General features: G+C 36.4%; 1 protein-coding gene across 1 annotated transcript in view; it reads right to left on the bottom strand.

Annotated features, from left to right (window-relative positions):
- LOC107703008 (dedicator of cytokinesis protein 10-like) overlaps window positions 1-20,951 on the bottom strand; it is an 89,274-nt gene that overhangs the window by 42,927 nt on the left and 25,396 nt on the right. The window contains 15 exon segments of the mRNA XM_016505496.1: window positions 2,055-2,242; window positions 2,399-2,478; window positions 2,902-3,024; window positions 3,154-3,236; window positions 7,990-8,112; window positions 8,204-8,449; window positions 9,869-10,012; window positions 10,542-10,625; window positions 11,423-11,508; window positions 12,780-12,966; window positions 13,060-13,194; window positions 14,550-14,690; window positions 14,875-14,947; window positions 17,362-17,444; window positions 18,549-18,638. Of these exon segments, the coding sequence (XP_016360982.1) occupies window positions 2,055-2,242; window positions 2,399-2,478; window positions 2,902-3,024; window positions 3,154-3,236; window positions 7,990-8,112; window positions 8,204-8,449; window positions 9,869-10,012; window positions 10,542-10,625; window positions 11,423-11,508; window positions 12,780-12,966; window positions 13,060-13,194; window positions 14,550-14,690; window positions 14,875-14,947; window positions 17,362-17,444; window positions 18,549-18,638 (1,866 nt within the window).

Genomic DNA, 20,951 nt, shown 5'->3' with positions numbered 1-20,951 from the left:
TACTGAATGCAAACACAATTTTGGCACAGCAGCCAAAAAAACAAACAAACAACAACAAAAAAAGTAAAAAAAACAAATAAAAATATAAAAAATAGTGAGGGGATATTTGAATTATTTGTTAATAAACTAATGTTTTCTGAGTCAATGTTGACTATCCATCCTCATTGGATGTGCCTTTAGAGAGAAATGCATCTTTACAGATTACATAATGAAAGAGTTTTTGTTTTCGATTTTAATTATTTTGTTTTAAAATAGTAATTTAAAGCATTATATAGATATATTTATCATGACGGTAAGGCAAGTATTCGCTGAGTTTCAGTTCATCATTGTGAGGCGCTCCTGCTCAAGACCAAGACGACAGAAAGCGCATACTGTTTGTTTTCCTTATTTTACAAAAGCACAAGGTTTTGTTGATATTGTTAGTGCACACAAATACAAGTAGACTTTGCAGTTCCGAATGAGGTATACTCTTACCTTTATGAGCAAAAATGACGGCGTATTTTTAAGCTTTCACTGTTATTAAAAAAATTGCAAGTGATCGCGCTGGCGTCTCCATGTCCTGCAAAGCGCGCTTTAGCTTCCACTCTCCACACAAACTATTGGATATGCGCCTAACAGCGCTCATTTATCTAGGTTAAATGTTTAAATTAATACTGTGAAATGCTTTAATACTGTAAAAGTGTTTTATGTCTATAGATTTTATTTTAGGCAAGTCGTCGTGTTGATTTGAGAAGGCTAAATTGATCAAACATATTTGTATAACTCATATAACAACATATAACTCACTGTCTGCTGCTGGCCGCTTGGTCGCTCCTTTAAAAAACAAAAACCTGAATTTAACAAACATAAAATGTTCCAAACATATTTCTAAATTAACTTAATAAAGAAACTAAAAGAAATATTACCACTTTGCCATTAAAAACCGAATCTGAACTATTTTAATAGCTGTGTAATGGGGAAGAGAGAGAGAGAGAGAAAAGACATGGGCTCCAGTCGGACTCGGGCTGAGGGAAATTCAGGGAAATTGCAGGGAAATTCATTTCCTCGTTTCAATTAAAAGTTCCCCTCGGCTCGGCGGGCCCCCAATCTGCCCGGGGCCATATGCACCTGCATACCCTGCAGACGCTACGCCACTGAGTCGACCTCAAGCATTACTGTTATGTTGGTCCAAGCGTACTGAGACCTCATTGCTTTCACAAATCACGAGGAAATCGAACCACAAACGGACCTACAAATGAACCGAACCTCCGGAGGTGGTCTGAGTACGGTTGGCTTTTGGGTCCTTTTAGGGGGCTCTGAGATCACTTGTTTGTTGTTCACATATATGAGCTGAACCGCTCTGAGAGTGTTTGCAGGGCTCAAACAAACTAGGTGTGAAAACACCCTTAGTTTCCAAAGGAACAATCACCTTACAAAGCGAAGATGTACGTTTTAGAAGCTTGTACATAGACCTTAACACATAAACCTCAAGAACGCTGACAGTCAACAAATGTAAAAAGATGAGCTCTTAACATCACAACACAACAAATAACTAACAATAATGACAAAACAACAACAGAAGTTTTAAAAAAAGTCAGCAAATAGTAAAATAGTAATCCTATAACAGTAACCACATAATTTATTCATGCTGTAATGCATGCTGGGAACTCAATTATAGTCACAAATTCTCACTATTAACTGACTTTTGCCTCAATAAACTCCTGATTAGCTGCTTATTAATAGTTAGTTAGGTAGTTGTTAAGTTTAGGTATGGACTGGATTAAGGGATCTAAAATATGATCATGCAGAAAAGGGCATAAATATGTGCTTTATAGCCACTAATGAACAGCCAATATGCTAGTAATATGCATACTAATTCGCAACTAGTTAATAGTGAGAACTGGTTCCTAAACTAAAGTGCTACTTAAATTCTTCAGACGGCCTTGTTTGTCTAGTTGGGACAGCATTTGGAGCACTCTGTTGGTCTGACACGGGCAAGTTTATGTAATTTCAATTCATTCAGATTTCATAGTATTTGTGACTCTAAAGGTCCGGTGTGTATGTGACTTCCTCACCTTTGCGAAGCTCTTCTGGCTGTCATACTTGAGGTGTTTGGGGTAGATGTAGATGTGATTCTTGTAGACTCTGTAAGGCTGGGCAAACTTAGAAGAGTCCTGCAGGAACTCGTCCACCTCTACTGTCGGAGCGTGAAGACCGCAGTCCTCGAACGGCCTGAGAGCCACATACGAGGATGTCACACAGTCTGAGGAACAAGCATGCATGATGATGAATGTGTGGCCACACAACAGCCAGCGCTTACGTGTTAAGTACATAAAAACTGAACAACATTTATGAGTAAAATTGCATTTTGCATCAGTTTGGCCTTAAATGTGAGGGTTGTGGTATTAGTTGGACGTACTGGGACATTCCATGGGAACACAGTCTACGTTTATTTCAAGGTTTCCCGGGATGATCTGGAGTTTGCTGGCCTTCTCTGCCCTGTAAAAAACACTTGATTTAACTGAGGTCATTTATGATGATGTGACATATGTGACCCTGGAGCACAAAAGCAGTCTTAAGTCACTGGGTTATATTTGTAGCAATAGCCAACAATACATTTTATGGCTCAAAATTATCCATTTTTCTTTTATGCCAAAAATCATTAGGATATTAAGTAAAGATCATGTTCCATGAAGATATTTTGTAAATGTCTAACCATAAATATATCAAAACTTAATTTTTGATTAGTAATATGCATTGCTAAGAACTTCATTTGAACAACTTTAAAGATGATTTTCTCAATATTTAGATATTTTTGCACCCTCAGATTCCAGATTTTCAAATAGTTGTATCTCAGCCAAATATTGTCCGATCCTAACAAACCATACATCAATGAAAAGCTCATTTTTTCTGAGTCTGTACCTCCTGTACTCTGTGATGAGCTTGATGAGGTCTTCTGTGGAAATCTTGTTGCTCTCCTGTTTGAAGAGCGGAGAGAAGCGACTTTCCCTGTCCACTGTGCCCTGGTTGTCCTTAAATACTGACCTGGAATATACAGGGAAGAAATGCTATGACTGAATTTAAATAAACTGTTAATAGTGCAAGAGCTTTTTTGTTGTTGTTGAGCATTTGTTCTGGCATAGCTGAAGCACCAGAGATTTAGGATTCCCTTACCTTACAGACCAGGCAAAAGGCATGCGGTACTTTCCAAGTTTGCTACAGAATTGTTTATTGGATTTCAACATCTTTTGGACAGTCTGGATGGAACAAGCAGAGAAATTGGAGTTCAATGTATTTGAGAGAACAAAATCATGAGTAAGTCTCCACTTACTACATAACTTTAATCATATTGGTGCTTAAATCAATATTCGGTGTATTTATCCTTATGCCACATATAAAATTGTCTAAATGCCATTACTTTAGTGACATTTGGGACATTTGCAAACAAATGCACAAAGCAAGGTCTATATAAACATGATTGGATGAGTCTGGTGTGGAAGAGCTTGACTGGCCACACAGAGCCCTGATCGTAACCCCATCAAAACCCTTTGAGATGTGCTGGAATGGAGACGATCCAACATCAGTGCCTGACATCACAAATGCTCTACTGGATAAACAGACAAAAATTCCCACAGAAACACTCCAGAATTTTGTGGAAATCCTTCCCAGAAGAGTGGAAGCTGTTATCCCAGGTAACAAATTTAGGTTACAAAAACATTGTGGGAACATTGTTTTGAAATATTTTTAAACGGTTTTATTGTTATGATTATAACGTTATTTAAAGGTTACAAAATTGTTTCTTACATAATTTTACTAACTTTATTTTCACACGAGATATAACATTATTTGAATGTGTATTTTTAAGATTCTAAGGACATTAATGTCGTAATTTGAACATTATTTAAAGGTTACAAAATACGTTGTAATAACTTTATTTTCACATAATATAACTGTCAGACTCTGTTCCATGTTTTGTCTGTGTCTTGCTCCCCAGGTGTTCCTTTCCCATGTTTAATTTGTGACAGAACAGCGGACCGAACTGTAAGCGGCATCCCTTCCCCGTGTTTGATTTCCGGTTTTTGTAAGTTTGTGTTTTGCCCTTTTTTTTACGTGCGCTCCTCCACGTCCCCATATGGAGGAGCGGTTGCTGTTTATATCAGTGGCTCAAGCGAGCCCAGACCCCGTCGTCTTCGCGAGGGCGTTTGTGCCGCTCGCCCTCGCCAGCTGTATAAAAAGTGTTCCCAGTCCCAAGTTCTTGGTCCGCTGTGTACGTCTTCGTGTGAACGTCTTCCTGAGTTCGTCTCCCTTGGTTCCTGTAAATAAAGTCTTGTCAACATATTCTCCAGCGTCTCCTCGTCCCTCGTGTGTGTGCAACGTCACAATAACATTATTTGAATGCTTATTTTTAATATTCTAAAAATGTTCAAATGTTTTTTGTATTTATCATGATTAGGAAGTTAATTAAGGGTTACAAAAACATTTCTCATAACGTTCTACTAACTTTATTTTCACCTAAAACATTAGTTGAACACTTATTTTTATTATTCTAAGAACATTCAAATGTCCAAATTTCTAGTCATGATTAGAATGTTACTTAAAGTGGTGGTTGATTGCGATTTCACTTTTTTAATGTTAGTTAGTGTGTAATGTTGCTGTTTGAGCATAAACAATATCTGCAAAGTTACGATGCTGAAAGTTCAATGCAAACGGAGATATTGTCTTTTAAAATTATGGCAGTTTAATGCCTACAAAAACGTCTCATAGGGACTACAACGAGCTTCTTCCCAGGTTTGTGACGTCACAAACCCCGATAAACCCCGCCCCCGGGAATATGCAACAAAGGAGGCGAGGCCATGCTGCGCTGCTTTAGAGAAGAGGAAGAGTTGTTTTGTAAAAATACCCGTGTACGTGTGGACAAAGTGGACATAGGCCTTAGAGAGAAGGAAGAGAAAACTAGGGGTGCACGTAAAAAAACGTTCATACATGAGTCGCGATTCTGTCTTCTAATGATTCTAATGGATTCACAAGATTCAAAATCAATGTTCTAAAGCAGCGGTTCTTAATCCTGTTCCTCGTGCCGCCCTGCTCTTCATCTCTCTCTCTCTCTTATTCAGATCATCAGCTCCATCAATGAACTGTGTTACAATTATACACTAGACAGACAGATATATTTCACATAGCTACGAGAAGCATTAAACATGGACAAGCACGCGGTTGCCGTGGTAGCGAGCAATACTTGCTGCCAAACACTTCTTACTGTTACAAAAATGCTACAACGCAATCATGTATTCTGCATTGTATATATATATATATATATATATATATATAATTATAAAAAAATGCTTTTTACGGTGAACTCAGTAGACAGGCTATGCACACGTGACGTGCCATTCCTGCATCCTCACACCTCATGTTTGTGGCTGAATGCAAAGGATCATAATTGATGGACAACTATGCCCGTGAAAACACATCAGCAATCCGGCGCCGAGAAAGGAAAAGGAAAAAAAGATCGCAGGAAAATCATCCCAAATACATCCAAATCTACTTACGTTTGGTTCAGAGATTGGTCCTAAAATGTTCTTGAGTGGTCTGTTCAGTCTTCAGATTTAAATCTCATTAAAAATCTTTAGTGTGATTTGAGCAGTGGCAACATGAAAACCAAAGACTATGAGTGATCTGGAAGCTTTTTCAAGCAAGGAATGTGGCAAGATCCCAAAAGACAAGTCTCAGAAGCAGGTCAAGGGTGTTGAATAATTTTGATCGCAAATAAAAATCCAGAATGCACTAATATTTTCTTCAAAAAAAGAAAAAAAAAAAGAAAAAGAAAAAGAAAAAAAAAAAGATGAAGCCCGTGCATCACTTTCAGGTACATTCATAATCCTGTGAAACTTTTTTGGCTGTTGATATTAATAACGTGTTTTAATGTCGGTAATAATTTAACCACCAACAACGCATCTAATATTCTCTCTGAGTTTCCATGTTCCCTTACGAACATTAGCCTTGGTTTTACTACGAATAAAACCAAAAATCATGGTTCTTGTAGCCATGGTAACCACAACTTAACCATGGTTGTGTTCCTTCAAAATAACAGTTTACAAAGAAGTATTAAGATATTTTTTGTGGTTATAAAAACAGACCTAAGCCAACAACAGCCTTTAAAATTACTTAAAATGCATAATATAAAAACAATGAGGCAATAATGATTGGTTAATTTATAATTATATGGTTTCATTGAATAACACTGTTAAAATACATAATGTAATACAAAATAAACAATTTATGTTCATTACATATTATTGCAAATGCCTGTAAAGGGCGCCAAAGTCCTGGTAATTGCTGCTGTTACACATACAGGATGATCAAATCCTTGTTAAATATCGACCGAACATTTAGGCTAATTCAAATATCCACTTAATCTTACATTTTTGGCCAACTTTTTGTGATAAAATGCTACAGCCTCTATAATTTCTTCAACAAAAACATGTGGACATCACAACCTTTACAAAAATTAACCATGGTTTTACTGTAGTAAAATTTGCGTGATTTCTGAATGCTTGAGACTTTAAAATCAATCAGACAACTGCATTAATAAAATCATAGCCCTAGGTAACTGTCTAGAGCTACAACTGTAATTTGTAAATAATGCAATTTAATTACTATTTATTTATTTATTTACTTGTATATTTTATTAAAGTTCTATTTTGACCCCAATAGTAGGTGTGTTTTTTTTAACATCCATAATATTTGGGAGAGGGGGCACAACAATACAATTCTGCTTAGGGCACCCATTTGGCCATCAGCGGCCCTGATCAGATGCCATTGTTTACAATACAACCGGAGCACATGCACTGAGGCGAGGGGCGTGACGCTTCTGGACTGCACTGACGGTTTAGCCAATCACAACACACTGGGCCAGCTGACCAATCTGAGCCCATTGCATATTTCTGAGGGAGGGGCTTCATAAAATCAGGAAATCATCAGAGCGTTCATCAGAGAAGGGACAAAGCTGTGTAGAACAAAGGTAAATTATGTGAAAAATAATGCGTTTTTTTTTTTAAACGAAGCATTAAGACGTTAGACTGCACCCCATAAACACAATCAAGCCTAGAAGAAAAAAAAACAGTCAACCACCCCTTTAAAGGTTACTAAAACATCTCTTACAATTGTCACCAACATTTGGACTTATAGTTTGTTTTCTCTCCTCATGTGTTCCTTGACCTAGTTTCCCCATTCTTCCCTTGATTATGTTAGTCAGTTCACCTGTGTCTAGTTAATTCAGTGTTTTTCCTCGTTTGCCCGTGTATTTAAGTTCCTGTCTGTTCAGTTCTAGTTTGTCGGGTCTCGTCTACGGTATACGTGTGTCACCAGCCGGCCTGTACATGGAATTACCTTTATGTGGATTGATTAAAGACTGTTTACCCTTCATCTTCATCTTCGTGCGTGCTCATTCGACACAGTTACGTGACAACAATATTCTGATTATTTTATTTTTACCCAAAATAAAACATTACTTTAACGTTTATTTTTAATATTCTAAAAATGTTTTCTCCCAACATTAAGAACATTCATTAAGTACAAATAGCTGTTTTCTCTTAACATTTTAAGGACATTTTTTAAATAAAGATAACGGTATGTGGACACTCAAAGAATGTTGTTCTAAGAATGTGTTTCTCTCAACGTTTTATCAAATATTAATAAAGTGATAAGAACGTTCCATAAACGGTACTTTAAGAACATTTAAGAACTTAACATTTATATAACTTTTAAAAGTTGTGAGAACATTCCCTGTTAGCTAGGACAGCTGCAATTACAGGACCAACTCATATTAATGTCGATGTACTTAGAAAGCGATGCCATTAAAATTCCTGTTGGTGTAATGGTCAGGTGTCCCAATACTTTTATCCATATAGTATATAAATATATATATACACACATTACATTACCTTTATGCATTTAGCAGACACTTTTATTCAAAGCAACTTATGAAGTAAATTCATTTAAATGACATACCTTGCTGGAATCTGTGTTTTTAATGTAGGGTTCTGCACCACTGGAAATATTTCCCATCAACACTTTCTCCACCCGTGCCATCATCACGATGTCTGTATGTGGGTTCGTAATGGAAAAAATCGCCTGCAGGAATGATCAACCACACAAACACATGAACACAGATCTATCCTCTGTGAAGATCCACCTCCATATCAAAGGGCTCCTGCATTGTTACCTGTTTGGGGAAGCGCAGCCAGTTCTCCAGCTCGGAGCTCAGCTGGCAGTCCTCTGTTTTCTTCTCCACAGGTGAGGTCAGGCCATTCTCCTGCGGAGCACCATCCGAGCCTTGATCTCCCGCACTACCAGAGCTACTGAGCATCTGCCGCACAACCTCCTGGTTTAAGTCCACATGGAAGTCAGCGGAAACCTTCCTGCCCTCACGTATGTCCAGCAGAGAAACCGACACGAAGAAAGGCTCGATCTGAGGAGAGACAGCAGTCATTCAGCATACAAATGAAATTGAGAAAGCTGAATACATAAGCTTTCCATTGATGTATGGTTTGTTAGGATAGGACAATATTTGGCTGAGATACAACTATTTGAAAATCTGGAATCTGAGGGTGCAAAAAAATCTAAATACTGAGAAAATTATCTTTAAAGTTGTCCAAATGAAGTTCTTAGCAATGCATATTACTAATCAAAAATTACGTTTTGATATATTTACGGTAGGACATTTGCAAAATATCTTCATGGACCATGATCTTTACTTAATATCCTAATGATTTTTGGCATAAAAGAAAAATCGATAATTTTGACGTTGGCTATTGCTACAAATATATCCGTGCTACTTATGACTGGTTTTGTGCTCCAGGGTCACATATAAGCAGATTAATAAATGATACACTATATACAGCTGAGGGTATATGTTTGCACACCCTATTTGTCTCCTACATGTATAAAGTCTTTTGCAAACTTTATAATAACATACATACATATATCCCTCTATATAAGATATTTAAGTATTTCCCAGAAGACAGAATAATAATAATTTATTTTGATCTTTGTTTACAAAAGTTTGCATTCTCTTGTATCCTTCTCGAGCAACAAATGAATGCACGTTTTGGTAAAAGCTGAGTCCCTCAATTGCTTTAGATGAGAAAAGCAGGATCTCAACTTTTGTAGGCATTGATGAGACAAGAACAACAATCAAACAAACGGTCACTGATCAAGGGGATGTAAACTTTTGAACACGACCCTCTGTGGAAATTCAGTAATTATTTTTGTCTTGTGGAATATGCATGAAAATGAAATTTAAAATATATGAAATGATTTAAATGAGTAGTACACTGCAAATTTTTCTTTCTTAGTATTTTGTCTCATTTTGTTTTTGTCTTTTCCTGTACAAATCAAGATAAGATAAGATATTAAGATATTAAGTCTTGTTTTCTAATAAAAATTAAGTGAGTTTATGCTTAAACAATAAAAAAGCATCTATCCATGGGGAAAGAAAAACAAAAAATACACTTTTTCTTTTTTTTTTAAAAATTAATTTAATTAAAAAAAAAAAAAAAAGACTATTTCTTATTAAAATTAATAATTTTGTTTCTCAAGTAAATGCCATAATAATGTCAAGTAAGATCATGATTTAAGAATGTTTAGATATTTAACAGAAAAACAAAATAAAAAAAAAATGCTAAGAAAGAACATCATTTTTTTGTAGTGTCCTACATTAAAAACAAAATGCTTTTTTTTTATGAAATCTGATCTTTTGAATGACAAAGATTCTGCAAGGGGTAAGCAAACAAATGCACTCAACTGTAAATTTCATTTTTATATGTATGTGCTATTCTACTTTTTTTTTAATGAATTTTCTGTTATGATAAAGGACATGAGATCGTACATTAGTCACTGGCTCAGTGTCGGCCTCGTTGACGCAGCCCTGCAGTGAGAGGTTGAGCGAGCAGCAGGAGATCATCAGTCTCTTCCCGAGTTTCTCATCGAATGGCTGGACAGAAGCAGACTCCATCCTGGGACTCCTCAAAACCTTCAACACAAAGCATGCGTTTCTCACACGCCAAAATAACAACCACGGTGAAATGCCCTGCACAAAACCCCCAAACAATACAAGAAAGTCTGTTCCACAGCCGTGAGACGTACAGGAATATCAGGATCCAGAGAGAACAGGTTGAGTCTTTCCTCTCCTCTGGCAGCTCTCACGGCAAAATCCACTATCGGTCGACCTCTATTCTAAATACTTTGGTTAAGCCTAAATTAAATCTGTTCATCATATAAAGCGATTGTATCTCTTTATATGACTTGGATTAAAAAGCTCTATTCATATCTTTTTAGCTCTGGGCAACGATTAATCGCATCCAAAATAAAAGACATACACATAGAGTATATATTTTGAAAATATTTACATGTATTTATATATTTACATTCATATAATTTATATTACATATAAATATATTTAATATATACACATTACATATATTTCTTAAATATATGCATGCATGTGTTTGTATTTATATATACACAATAAATGTACACAGCACACCAGCCGTGAGACGTACAGGAATATCAGGATCCAGAGAGAACAGGTTGAGTCTTTCCTCTCCTCTGGCAGCTCTCACTGATTCCTCGGTCTCAGAAATATACTGAAACATCAAAACATCAGTGTTAATCATGTGCAGTGCTCTTATGACATACCATTAGTTACATGTTTATGTCTATAAATGTTTTGTTTCAGGTGTTTTTAAGATTCTAAACAGTAAAAGAGTGACACTCACTGAAAGGATCATGAACTATGTGAACAAAAACTTTTATTTTGGATGCGATTAATCGCGATTAATCGTTTGACAGCACTAATATATATATATTGTGGCCAAAATGTATTTGAAATATATGCTAAATATATGTTGCAAACAATAAAGCTCAGTGAAATACATTTTTGACACTGAAAATATATTTAGTTTCAACCTTCATATACTAAAATATATTTGTAAATGCATTTCAGGGGCAAGAAAATACATTTCAGTAGCCTTTTATTTAAGCTAAATACAAATGTGGATGGCCAAAATTAGATTAATAAAGATTAATCAAATATATGAATGCATTTTCTTGGACTGAAATATACAGGGGTCAAATACAAAAAGGGCCAAAATATATTAGTAGAAAATATATTTGCATAAACATATTAGAAAACAAATTTTAGCAAATATATTTTTTTGTTTATTTTGAAATATATTTAAAAAAAAATATTTTTTGCTGCATGTGAATGTGCGCTTATAATGTATAATGATTTTTTTCCTTGTTCTACCCTGATTTTAGCCCTCTGATTTAATAACTCTGTTCAAAGGTGAGTGAATCAAAGCCCATTTCCTTTTTTCAGAAAGAGGCTGTAATGACTGTGTCTCTAGGATGTAACAAGACAGAATTACAAAGCATTAATTACCTTGGCCAGCTCAGGGTGGATTCCGTTTTCAGCTGTTTCCTCATTTTTTTGAACAGGGACATGATTCAATGACGCATCAATGCTCTCTGAACAACAACAACAACAAAGAAACATTTTAGCTGAAAATGCGATAAACAAAAGCACAATACAAACATATAGTGATCATCACAGATTCCACTAATTGTATAGTGGATAGTTTCTGTGTCAGGTGATCCTTCATCCTTTTAGCTCAGCGCACCGGCTAAGTATGAGAAGGATCTAAAAGAAAATGATGTGAATTAGGGAGATTATCAGCTGACCTATCTGAAGGATTTGTGAGATCACTTGTAGAGCCTTTTAAGAGCTTTTTCACACAGCAGTTCCTTAGCAGACCTTATAAACACTTAATCATCTTACAGTTTGATCAATATGCATCGGTTGCATACAATGCCTATCAAATAGGCGATATATCTTACTAAATTAAATTTGGTGGTTCAAACAGGTCTCAGGAGAAACAATTAACAATAAATAAATGAATGAAGTTTTAGACAGCTTTGTCTAAAGAATTTGTTTAATGTATTTTTTTTTTTTTTTCCTATGCATTTTTAAAGTACCTTATCATTGAAAGAAATAATGAATCATTTGAAAATGTTCTATTTGATTATAGAATCACACCTTCATCCTCTTTAAATTAAAATCCTTAAAATATGTGGCCTCAGTTTTTGGGGGGAGGCTCTTGTTTTGAAAAAGGGCCAGAGAACTGTGGATCTTATAGGCCAATTTCCTTGTTGGACATCGACCTTAAGTTGCTTTCCAAAATCCTTGCGCTACGGCTGGAGAAAATACTTCCTTCTATCATTAATGGAGGCCAAACAGAGTTCATCAAGGGTAGAAGTTGCAGTCATAATATTACGCCTGTTTCACACATGATCCGATTGCAGCACGTCTGCAGTATGTTCTGCAGTACATATGCACTACAGAAGCTCACTGTGTTTTCACATTAGATGTGTTTACAGCGCACGAGCCTGAGCCTCGCTGTTCCAAGTTTGAGAAAAGGTGACTGTCAATAACTATATGCATTTATGGAAAAATTACTACATTTTCATTTTGACCATGAACAATGCGCTCACTTCAATTCAATGTGTGCAGCATTGCAAAAACAGACTCGGTGCAGAAATGATCGTTGCACTGATCCAGCAATGCATTTTCTGCGCCGCATCTGTGTGCACGAAAAAAAATCCATAATGCATATGTACTGCAAACAGATCTTGTGTGAATCGTCACTAACCTTTCTTGCAAATGCAACATTGACACACATACAAAATAATGCACCTCATTCCTTCTGTACTTCAGCGCTTCGTGCTTTGTAAGCACTCACCTTGTTTGCTGTCGCTCAGGTCCGCACTCTTGCGGTCCAGAGCCGGGCCGTCCGGAGGGCTGATCTGCAGGATGCGTGTGAGAGTGTTGATCCAATCATCCATGTCTTGCTCGTTCTCGGCAGCCAGGACAAAATATGTCACTTCGTTCATTTTCAACTCAAAGGCGTGTTTCCTCAGGCGGTTATTCTGTGTGAACCCAGAGACCATAATAAATATCAGTCACTGGTCACCTCATTGTTAATGTTTGCTGAACCGCTTTAAAAACATATATTTACCGACCTGAACCACACCGGTGCACGAGTCCAGAAATATACAGCCTTTAGGTTCCTTTGATATCTTCTCATCTTTATAGAAGTTCATGATGTAAGAGTTGTCAGTTAGCTGAGTCAACTGAAAATATCTTCGCTTGAAGGACTGGAAAAGAAAGTAAAAGTGACGTGACATGTGGCCAAGTATGGTTACCCATACTAGGAATTAGTGCTCTGAATTTAACCCATCCTAAGTGCACACACACAGCAGTGAACACACACCCGGAGCAGTGGGCAGCCATTTATGCTGCGGCGCCCGGGGAGCAGTTGGGGGTTTGGTGCCTTGCTCAAGGGCACCTCAGTCATGGTATTGAAGGTGGAAGAGAGTGCTGTACATTCACTCCCCCCACCTACAATACCTGCTGGACCTGAGACTCGAACTCACAACCCTTGGGTTATGAGTCCGACGCTCTAACCATTAGGCCACGACTTCCCCCAAAAGCACAAGCGTCAAGAACAAGCAACAGGCAATCAGCAATATTTTTCACTCAAGTAGTTCTTCTGACAATATAGAATTTGTAAAAATAAAAAAACCTGAATGAAAATTAGATAAACTTAGAGAAGAGAGAAGTCTACCATTCTAGAAAACACAGTCTGACAGAATGAAAGCATCAGTACAACTATGTAAGTACTCAGGCCATCCAAGATTAGGATGAGTTTGGTTCATCATCAGATTTGTAGAAATGTAGCATTGGATGCTCTGCAGTGAATGGGTGCCGTCAGAATGAGAGTCCAAACAGCTGATAAAAACATCACAATAATCCACAAGTAATCCACAGCACTCCAGTCCATCAGTTAACATCTGGAGAAGCCAAAAGCTGAAACAAATCCAGCATTAAGACGTTTTTAACATCAAACCGTTACTTCTGGCTAAAATATGAGTCCATAATCCATAATAACGCTTCCTCCAGTAAAAAAAAGTCCATCTCCTGTTGTCTCTCACATCAGAATCCAGCCACATATTTGTTTAGAGATGTTTAAACGCTGTTTGATCTGTGCAGATTTCTCTCCTGATTCAGACCAGACCACTTTTTCACTGGAGGAAGCGTTATTATGGATTATGGACTCGTATTTTAGTTAAAAATGTCTGAATGCTGGATTAGTTTCAGTTTTTGTCTTCTCCAGATGTTAATTGATGGACTGGAGTGCTGTGGATTACTTGTGGATTATTGTGATGTTTTTATCAGCTGTTTGGACTCTCATTCTGACAGCACCCATTCACTGCAGAGCATCCATTGCTGAGACACTGATGCAATGCTACATTTCTCCAAATCTGATGAAGAAACAAACTCATCCTAATCTTGGATGACAATGTTCATTTTTAGATAAATTATTATTTTAAGTGAACCCTTAATCTAGTATTTTTTCCCTTCTGACATACACATAAAATGATCACACATTCACAAATTCCTAGTCAAATGCAGACACGTGAGACGGTGTGTGAAAGACGTGCACTCTCACCCGGACAGTGATACTGTTGTTGACAGTGCTGTTAAAGTTGCCTTTATAGAGCCAGCCGGACTTAAAAACCCCGATGCCCCCTGCACCTCCACTCCCTGCTCCACCTCCTCCGCCTTTAGATGATGACAGAGAAGTTGTGTCCTACACACAAAAAATACATAAATAAAATATGTTACAACGAATTATAAAAAATTATAAAGTGCATTTGGGAATTTAACACACTCCAACTTAGCTTTACTTTCACATTTACATAATTTCCAACATTTTTATAGACAGAAGGCCATATGAATCTTTCTGTAAATTCAGCTTGATGCATCGTGCTGACCTCATCTTTGTCCACCTCTTCATGGTCGATCTCAAAGGAGTGCGAGGGCAACTTCTCTGATTTACACAGCTTCCTATCAGGCAGAAGAATTACGGAGAGAGAGAAAAGAATCACTGTCATCCACTATGATCAGGAAGAGAAGAGCAGGAGAGCATTTCCACCAGCAGTTTGGTTTTGGATATGTGGTTCTGCCGATTTAATGTTTAATAACTATAATATTCATTTGCATATATTATTAACAGCAAAGAAAATTACTTGTACAACAGTTCGTGATAATATTGTCACCTTCTAACATTTTCAGGAAGGCAGGAATACATTTTATTATAAATATACAGTATATCACATCACATATATATATCATATCTCTTTTGAATATTATTATACATATTTCAAAAGAGATGTTTCATGCATCACTACTTGCATTCATCCACAAAAACAAAAGAGTCAGTAACAAGGCCATTTTGAATGCATTACGCACAAGCCAGTCTAAAACACTTCAAAAAAAAGAAGGAAAGAAAGTAGAAAAACCCCTCAAGCATCAGTGTGCTGATAAATCTTGCGCTCCCATTCAAAGAGGTGGTATTTTCCACATAATGTGCTGTTTTCACTCCTTTCAGTGAGCTTTATTCTGACAGGACCCCACACACCGGTGTCCTTTCTGCTGCCTGCCTCAGTGCTCTTGTAAAGCAGAGCTCTTTGTGTCTGTCCTGTGTGGCAGTTTATCCAGCACAAACACACACCACACACACTTTCTGTCGACTTGCGTCACTCTCTGCTCTGTAACAATGTGCCTGAGCTGCCATAAGTTCACAGCACCAGTGTTTTGTCACTGCATGTCGCTAGTCTCTGCACATCTGGACATATACAAATGCAATCACAGGTAATATATTGCAGGTAAAACTAAAACTAAGGAATTTGTTTTCTTGTCACTAAAAAGTAACTTTCTGCTGTTGGAACGTGTTGTTATAAACTTCAGCAGTGTTAGTGCACTAAACCTGACGACCGATCTATCAATACACCATTTAAACTCACTCTGCCAAAAATTCCCAAAAACATCATACATATGGCTCTCTGTAAGAAATAATAATATAATTATACAGATTAAGCATTGTTGTTAAATAACTGTGTAAAATAATTTAATATGTTTAATATAATATTGCAAAGTGATGGTGATGTCATTTCCAGCAATGGCTGTTTCTGTCATGCAATATTGAAGTGATACGGTTTTTGACTGTGTAGCATTTTCCAATGCATTTTGTTAATAAACTTTACCTAATAGTGCTGGGAAGATTACTTTGGAAAGGTAACAAAAGGTTACAGAGTACAAGTTACCCTATTTAAGTATTGTAACTATTTAAATTACTTTATTAAAATAATGTAACTGATTACATTTGATTATCTTTTGATTACTTTTCTAAATTTCCATTTTTCGATTTCTACATTTTTCTAATCTGTTGATCATTTTGAAACATTTAAGACAGGCAGGGTTAGCCTTACAGTAGTGCTCAACACTGACTACTGTCAGACTCTTCTTCACTTGAATTAAGATTAGAATAATTTAATTTAAAGCACAGCCGCCACAAAATCAGACTTCAGCACTTCTTTTTACTTTGAGATTGTTCTGAGGTTAATGCAATTTGGGAAATAAATCAATCATATCTGTATGTGTGTGAAAACGTTAAGATGTAACCCCCTTTGTAATCTTTAACATTTTCATAAGTAACTGTAATTTGATGACACAGATTAGTTACATTTATTTTGGGTAACACTTTATTTAAAGGTGTCCTTGTTACACGTTACATGTACTTAATACTATAATTACAATTAATTATACACAATTACATCGAAGTAACCCTAAGCCAAACCCTAATCCTAAACCTAACCATATAGTAAATACATGTAGTTAACTAATATTACTCAGTACTTAAAAGTATAATTACACTGTAACAAGGACACCTTAAAATAAAGTGTAACCTTATTTTGTAATCAAATTATGTAATTCTGTTACATGTAACTAGTTAATCCCCAACACTGGTTACTGGACTATTGAATGTTATTCAAGTTCAAATCACACTCGCATATGAAGAAGAAGCAACAAATATATACAACAAATACATACTGACACAGTTTTCTACTGGCTATCGCTTCTGAAAGTTGCTCCTCATTTGCATAAAGTTCAATATTTCTCAACTTTCTCAAGCAGCTGGACACGCCCGCATACTCTTCTCAAACGAATAGGATCACGCCGTTTTGTCTCTGTGTTTTGCTGGCGGTGTGAACAGGGCTATAAATGTTGGAAAACAGGCTTCTGAAGGATCTGAGGCAAAAGAACAGCCTGCCTGCAAATCACCACTGGGCAGTCCAATCTTGTCCAAGCTAATAAGAGGTCATTTCTCAGTTTTGTCTTTGTCAAGCAAGGCACTTATTTTTGAATTTTTAAAATCCCCATTTAAATCCTCATCTGTAAAAAAGTGAATGGAGTTGTACCTGGGCAGCGTGCGGTAGTCCCCTGCATGGTCTTCATATTTATACTGGATCACATGCAGCTGGGAGTTGTAATATTGACAGGCCTATAGAAGAAAAAAAACCGAAACAGGCAGAGGTTCATCCAACTGTAAGAGCTAAAAGACAAAAAGCACAAAAGTATTCACGGCAATTCGAAAACCCTTCAGAATGTTAAGGGTGTCATTTATGTGTTAAGTTAATGACTGCTCGAATATTAAATATGTTTGATGTAAATTTCAAAGGGTAAACATTTTCTAAACAACAAATAAGCAAAAATAAAACAGTTTTACAATTTTTTTCCTTCTGACAAATGAACAGGTATCTGTTACTGCCAGCATTTTAATGTTTAATATAATTCTAAGCAGTTTAGAGATTCTGCACCCAAACATGGTCCTTTATAAAAGCTTGTGCAAACCATAGACAAAAGCACATCCAACTATATTATTTTTTCTGCTATACACTATTTTAGTACTGTGTTAGGTCTCGTAATGTCCCGTCAGGTTCTGAACCACTGGAAACTTAAACGTATATGAAACTTTTGGTGGTTCAATGAATGGATAAAAATGATGAGTTAATATTAAAAATATCTACGCTGGTGTTCTTCTACATGTTAACTGAAGTATTAGTAAGAAATCTGGATGACATAAGGGTGAGTAAATGATGGCAGTTTTCATTTCTGGCTGATGTTTCTCTTAAACAAAGCTAAGTACCGTTATATGGCAAAAATCATTAGGATATTAAGTGAAGAAACTTAATTTTTGATTAGTAATATGCATTGCTAAGAACTTAATTTGGACAACTTTAAAGATGATTTTCTCAATATTTAGATTTTTTTGCACCCTCAGATTCCAGATTTTCAAATAGTTGTATCTCAGCCAAATACTGTCCTATCCTAATAAATGTATAAATCTCAATTTCAGAATTTGTGGTCCAGGGTCACATATAGCATTACTATACTATATATTTTATATAGGCCCTATATATAGGGGTTGGGCTATGAAACTGAAGCATTGGCCAAAGCTGTACATGCACGGCCTGGTGGCCAAACGCCACTGATTTCACGCAGCATCAGTAAGAGCAGAGTGTGAAGGTGGAATTAGCGCTCTGGTGTCATGAAAGTGAAGGTGAACATCTCCCATGGCCTGCTCAGTCTCCAGACCTGAACTCACCTGTCTGACCAGCAGACATTCAGCGTGTGTGTCGGATCCCTCTGGCACGGTGGACTTCAGCGTTCTCCGCTCCACAGGAAGAGTGGACACCTGGAGTCACACAAACACACAAAACAAACTGAGTCTGGATTCAACAAGAAGCTAGCTGGAGCGAAACCAAATGCAGCATGCAAGACGTGTGAGTGTGATGATGATGATGATGGGTTTCATTATACTTTTTTCACTGGAATCATTTTTGCTTTTTCTGTCATGTAAACAACTTAAACATAATAAGCAGTCGACACAGCGATATTTGTGCCCATGACCCTGATTTGACGTGTAAACACCGTGACCTGCGTTCTGCTGGTTTACTGAAGTGCAGACGTCTGATATGTGACAGGAAAGCATCCATATTCAGCAGATTTAAGCGCATCCAGCCAGAGCAAGTGTTTCACGGTTAAAAAGGAGTAAATGTAATACAAACTTTGAATTTTTCTTGACCAAAGAAATTATCAAAAATATATTCGCATCTCATGCTGCTAAAGAAGCGGTACAGTCGTAAAACTTCGAATACGAGAGGAGAATGAGTCTGTGCAAGTTTCCCGCTGACATTTGTGAGCCTGGAGCACAAAAGCAGTCTTAAGTCACTGGGGTATATTTGTAGCAATAGCCAACAATACATTGTATGGGTCAAAATTATACATTTTTCTTTTATGACAAAAATCATTAGGATATTAAGTAAAGATCACGTTCCATGAAGATATTTTGTCAATTTCCTACCGTAAATATATTCAACTTAATTTTTGATTAGTAATATGCATTGCTAAGAACTTCATTTGAACAACTTTAAAGATGATTTTCTCAATATTTAGATTTTTTTGCACCCTCAGATTCCAGATTTTCAAATAGTTGTATCTCGGCCAAATATTGTTCTTATTCTAATAAACCATACATCAATGGAAAGCTTATTTATTCAGCTTTCAGATGATGTATAAATCTCAATTTAAAAAAATTGACCCTTATGACTGGTTTTGTGGTCCAGGGTCACATTTTGTAATGCTTTATTTAACATCACAGCTCAAAAAACAAAGAATATGGTAGTAATCCATTGAGTTTCTCATATTTATTGCTTCTTTTTCATATATGAGTGTGATTTGAGCTTGAATAACATCCAATAGTCCAGTAACAACTTTTTATTAAGACTAAATCATCTGAAGAGCATACGCATTGAGAGTAGATAAACTGTTCTGGCATCATAAGGGACTTTTCCTCTAGAAAAAGCCATAGAATTATTTGTTTATTATTTTCCCCCCCACTGGTAAATAACCAATTTAATAACCATAACCTTAAAATAACCATAAAAATAACCATACTTGCATCACTGGGATAATTTACATGCACTGGTAAATTCAATAAATTGATTTTTGGTAGTTATCTGTGTATTGGTGTGCTCAATGTTGATGACAAGACAATATATATATTTTTTTTCAGAATATTCAGTCCAGATGGTGATATGACATTTTCTTTTATGTTTTACAGGAAACTGTTTTTCTTCGAGACACACAATACAATACAATACAAATTTTATTTCTATAGCACATTTAAAACAACTGCCGTTGACCAAAGTGCTTTCCAGCAACATTACATACAGTCACACAAACAAGATACAACATTAAAATATAAAACCTGCTCCCTCTAATCAATTCTAAAAGCTCTACCAAAAAGGTACGATTTCAATCTAGACTTAAAAGCGTCCACAGATGGGCAAGATTTAATGTGCATTGGGAGAGGGTTCCATAAGCGAGGAGCAGCCACTGCGAAAGCCCTATCACCCTTTGATTTTAATCTCGTTTTGGGAACATGAAGAATCATCTGATTCGAAGATCTCAAGTTTCTTGAATTTTGATAAGGAATCAGTAGGTCAACAATATATTTTGGAGCAATGAATAATAGTCTCCAGATCCTTAAAAGAGATAAATGTTTTCAGTTTAGAAATAATTCTGAGTTGATAAAAGGCAGCCTTCACAACACTAGTAACCTGTTTATCTAAAACTAAGGCTGAATCCATTACACCCAAATTCTTAACATGATCTGAAACACTTATATTCATAGCGGCCAACCTACTTATAATTTCCTTGGAAGCAGAAGAAGGTCCAAATACAACACACTCAGTCTTATTAGTATTAAGATGAAGAAAACTGCTTGCCAACCAGGCTCTTATGCTGCAATAAAATACCATGATCAACGGTATCAAAAGCAGCTGTGAGATCAAATAAAATAAGAATAACTACCTTTCCTGAATCAACTGCCAATAAAATATCATTAAAAACCTTAAGAAGGGCGGATTCTGTACTATGAAGAGACCTAAAACCTGACTGGAACATATTTATAACAGCATTCATATCTAAATAGAGTATGACGCAA

The sequence above is a fragment of the Sinocyclocheilus anshuiensis genome, unplaced genomic scaffold (assembly GCF_001515605.1).
Source record: "Sinocyclocheilus anshuiensis isolate Anshui unplaced genomic scaffold, SAMN03320099.WGS_v1.1 scaffold482, whole genome shotgun sequence".
Taxonomy (NCBI): Eukaryota; Metazoa; Chordata; class Actinopteri; order Cypriniformes; family Cyprinidae; genus Sinocyclocheilus; species Sinocyclocheilus anshuiensis.
This window is presented reverse-complemented; position numbering and strand designations above follow the sequence as displayed.